General features: G+C 35.7%; 1 protein-coding gene across 1 annotated transcript; it reads right to left on the bottom strand.

Moving 5' to 3' along the window:
- Positions 1–378: 378 nt before the first annotated feature.
- LOC108484558 (uncharacterized) lies at positions 379–1,710 on the bottom strand. The gene has a single exon (XM_017788378.2). The coding sequence runs from the start codon at positions 1,382–1,384 to the stop codon at positions 566–568; it is 819 nt and encodes a 272-aa protein (XP_017643867.1). The 5' UTR covers positions 1,385–1,710; the 3' UTR covers positions 379–565.
- Between the last annotated feature and the right edge of the window lie 2,920 nt (positions 1,711–4,630).

The raw sequence follows: 4,630 nt of genomic DNA, 5'->3' as shown, positions 1-4,630 counted from the left end.
CTCGTAAATAAATACTTAAAAATTAACCATCAATCATGATGCTAATGAGTAATCCACCGTGAACCAACCTATATGGGGGCTAGCTGCATGAAGAACCCATGCATTCTCCTTATGGTCTGGTCTTTGTGAGAATCCTAAAAGGAGTTCCAGGTATAGTAGTAGGCAGCTCAAGATCTAGTTTCAAAGACATAATTACGCATCTCAATCATATGATTAATCTCTAAAGATAAAACTTTTTTGTTCTTAAAGTTGTCTCAATGTGAACTCCTTTAACCATACCAAAAACCCAATAGAAGCCTCAAGTTCTTGGATAAAGAAAGATGGAAAAGGAGCAATCATTTTGTACCAAATTGAATCATATTTTGCAGAAAACACATGTTTTTCCACACCAACATGTCAAGTTAAAGGCATTCAATTTCATACGTTCTTAAATACAACCAAAATCTCCCATTGCATTGCAGTCCGGATTGACATTTGCATTGAATCAGTATTCACAAACAAAACAAAAACAATAAGAGAAATTACAATATATGAACTCTAAAGGTACAATATTTTCTTTTAATCCTTAAAGAAAGATGAAACATTCAAGGGAGACAAGAGGATTTTCAAGTGATTCATTTGGAGCACTCGTTGTAGCACCATTATTATTGCTGCTTGGCCATTTCCCTTCCATGGTAGTTGTAGTAACGTGTTGTTGTTGCTCTCCTGGGTCACGTCGGACCCTACCAGGAGAATGAATGGTCCTACCTCCGGACGAGCTCCGACCCATTACAGCTCTATTCACCGCAGGTGATCTTGACCTCCTCCCTGAACTCTCACCCGGATCCTTCCTTGGCGGATCGGGTCTTGACCCACGTTTCACTGGGGATCCCCCCTTACTTTGAACCAACCTCACTGATGATCCCCCGTTCACGACCCCATTTCTTTTGTTAGGTGATTGATCAAGCTTCCGACCCACGACACGGTTCCTTGACCCGGGTCTTGCCGAAGATCTGAACACCTTTAGCTGCCTCACTTCATCTTCTTCATCTCTCCTATCAGTAACAGTGGAAAGGCTTTCACTTAAACTCACGCTGCAAATCTCGGAAACCTCTTCCGAAGCTGACTCTTCAAGGACAGGTGATTTTGGTTTGGTCTTGACGTTGAAATTAAGGCTTTCCTTCTCTTGGATCTTGACAAAGACCGGTTTCTCAATCTGGGTTTGCTTGCTCTCTTCTTGTTGTGGGGTAAAGATGGGAGCTTTGGGTTTTGGGGTTTCAGATAAAACTTCCTTCACAGTTTCTTCTTCAGCCGAAGGTGGTGGAGCTTTGGATTCAACACCCACTTGCAAATGTGATTCCTTCGCACGAAGGGAACCTGTGTTGGTGCTTACACAGCAACCCATTTGAGGAAATGGAATCTACAGATTGACTCAGAAACAAAGTGCCATTGTTGAGTTTTAAGTTCAGCAATGATCTGTTGGTAAGTAGATTAAGTATTTCCCGGCTTTAGACTCGATGAAGAAAGTCTCCACTCCCCATAACGGAGGCGTAACCTCAATGGAGTGCATTTTATTCTTAGGTAACATATTTCTATTTATCTAAATGACCTTCATATTTCGTCGTTTTTCATTCAAGTCCCTTTGAGCTGCATATGTCTCGTGATTTGTGGAATTTTTAAGGAGCGGCGCATGTTCTAGTCGTCTAGAAGAGGAGGTGGGGGGATTATTGGTATGTCTTTTTACAGTCCCTCGGTACATGTGATGTCTAAATCTAACCAGAATGGGCGGTCGATGTGGGACCACTGTTAGGGTTAATTGAACGGTTGTGATTGGGTTTATGGTTTGTGGTCGAACACTTGACCCACAACTTTCATGGATTTACATGGAAATGATCTGTTCTTAAACGTATGAAATAATCAGTAAGATTAGGAAAAAGTTGTTAAATTGTCTCAATATTTGGAACAAAAACACTAGCCCTTGCCTAATAATTTGAGACCCTACCTATGATGGAATCTTGGACTGGTAAAGTTGCATATGCCACATCTAATCAACCCTTAGATTTTGCGATACAAGTTGATTTATGCCAAGTAACATGACAAACACAAACTTAAAAAACAAAGAGAGATGCTGCTTATGAGCAGTGACCGCATCTACTTTTCTTTAGCCATCTGTATCAACAGTCAATAGGAAAGCCAATCTCATTATTTCAATTTAAGTTATATTTATTTAATTTTATAAATACTGAATTTGATGGACTATCAAACATATATAGCCCATAGTTTGCAACAAACAAGTTTGGATGTAAAGTATACCAGACAAGAAGCTGAATGAGACAAATGTTCCATTTGGGTCTTATCTTATGAGGCCATTTTGGTCTCCATTCATCTTGGGTTTGTGAAGAACCAATAACTGATCCATCCCAATCCAATTTTTGCTGCCCAATGGTTTAAGCTTAGTTGGTCTTTCATTCAATTCCAAACAAAACAATCAGTGGCTTTTCCTACTGTGTACTTCAAAAGAAAAAACCAACCTTCTCAACATAAAAAGATAGCCTTTATTTATAAAGCCACAAACCATGTAATTATTTTCCTTGAACACTCACATTATGTAGAATTTTTACACTTATTTTTCATTGTTTGGGAATTTTATCATATGATTGTAAAATTAAAATTAAAGGGCAATAATTGAAGCTTTAATTGGTGGATGTAACCTCATAGTTATCCCAACATGTATAGTATAGCATAATTTAAGAAATTATAAATGTTTGAAAGAAGGTGGATTTCAACTTTAAAGACAATATTATTAAAAAATAATCACGAATGTAACAAAATAAAGAAATAAAATTTGACAGTTAAGAGGCTAACCTCAGCAAAACCAAAGAAAAAAAAAAGGAAAATGGCATTTGGGAAGTGACCAAGCCATTGGCCGCATTAATTCTCTGTACGCCATGAGTGAGAGGCCTTTGTAAAAATATTGTAGGTTTTTTATTATTTAGAAAAAGATTGTAATTTGTATCTCACATAATATTAAAAAAAGGGTGAAATTATCGTTATTTTTCTAAAATCGTAATGTAAGGAGGAGGAGGAGGTGTCAAACTAGTGTCATATTCTCTCAATCTTCAATCAACACATTTTACACATGTGAAATGGCAATAAATAAATAAAGTACACGTGACCCATCCCACCCACCTAGCCTACCCCCAGCCTCAACCAAATATATAGTTAAATATCTCCACTTCTCCAACTAGTCTTTTGTATATTATTTCTTCATGATAAAACAGCTAATGGCATCCAAATTTGTACTCTAAAACGCACGCTCTCTCATGATTGAGTTAATACTGTGTGATGTATTTGAGAAAGAAAGGAGTTGTGTTAGTAAAGGGTATGAAAAGCGAAGGTGATGAGGAAGAAACTGGTACATTGCATAGGTCCAATAAATTGGGTTTGAGCTATTCTACATTGGTTAAATATAAATTATTAAGAAAGTTTATATATAGCCTTTCTTTTTATTCTCATTGAATAATTGGGCTATAGGCCGAACACATATATTATTGTAGCTTAATTTGTGTTAGTGCCCATGCTAACATGTGTTTTTATCATGCTGTGTGTATTCTCTTTTGAATAAAACTCTTATATTATTTTTCACAAAATAATTTTTTAAAACAATTTTATTTTTCTTCTTTTTTTATTATTACGAAAATCTAAAACATGAGATTTTTTTTACTATTGCGCAGAAATGGTGGATCAGTTACAAAACTAACCCTACGATTTTTACTCTTTTACCCTTGCATATTTACTATTTTACCCTTCTATTACTATTATAAATAAAGAGTTGGTTTTCCTTATTTTACACATAGAAAGAAAAACACAGCAATAAAAAAACTATTTTCTCCTCTTCGCCTCTTTTTTATTCCCTTCTAAAATTTTGTCATTTTTGCCTAAATTACATTAGAGGAAATTTTGTCTAAAAGTTTGGATTTTAAGCAAGATCAACTATGATCCCTCCAAACTTTCCTAGGAATTAATCGTGTTGTAATTTCCTTGAGAAGACCAATACCAATTGTGTTCCACCTTCCTTATTCGGGTGAACGAATATTGAAGCACTATGTTAACCTTGGGAGATGACGACCACTACACGACTACACCCATCAAGGTAAATTCGTTTCTAAGATAGTGGTTTATCCACGGTGCAGTAAATTTTGATTTCTTAATTATTGATTAATATTTCTAATGTGACATCCCGAAATAGGGCCTAGTTAGAATAGTAATTTCGGGACCACAAATCCGACACCAAAATATTTTTTTATGATTATTATGAGGCCTAGAATATGAGTATATGCATGTGTTAAAGTTTCATGAAGAAATTCTAAGCATAAGGTGTCCAATTGGAAATTAGGGACTAAATTGAATAAATTGCAAAACTTGGATTCTAGAAGCAATTTGTATGAAATTGCTTTAGATTATGAATTAGTAGGTCTTGGATAGTAATTTTCCCAAATTCTAAATTTTTGGACAAAAATAGGCTTACATGGATGAAATTTTAAAGAAAGGACATAAGGGCATTTTGGTCATTTGTCATTTTAAAAAATTAAAATGGGAAAAATCAAGCCAAAATCAGCCCTTCTCCATGGCTGCCGAAAATTGAAGAAAC

This window comes from Gossypium arboreum, chromosome 6, assembly GCF_025698485.1.
Source record: "Gossypium arboreum isolate Shixiya-1 chromosome 6, ASM2569848v2, whole genome shotgun sequence".
Classification (NCBI taxonomy): Eukaryota; Viridiplantae; Streptophyta; class Magnoliopsida; order Malvales; family Malvaceae; genus Gossypium; species Gossypium arboreum.
The sequence above is the reverse complement of the archived record's forward strand: the minus strand, read 5'-3'. Positions and strand labels throughout refer to the sequence as shown.

Excerpts from the sequence above, each read along its gene's own strand:
- LOC108484558 (XM_017788378.2), bottom strand. The coding sequence starts at position 1,384 with ATGGGTTGCTGTGTAAGCACCAACACAGGTTCCCTTCGTGCGAAGGAA.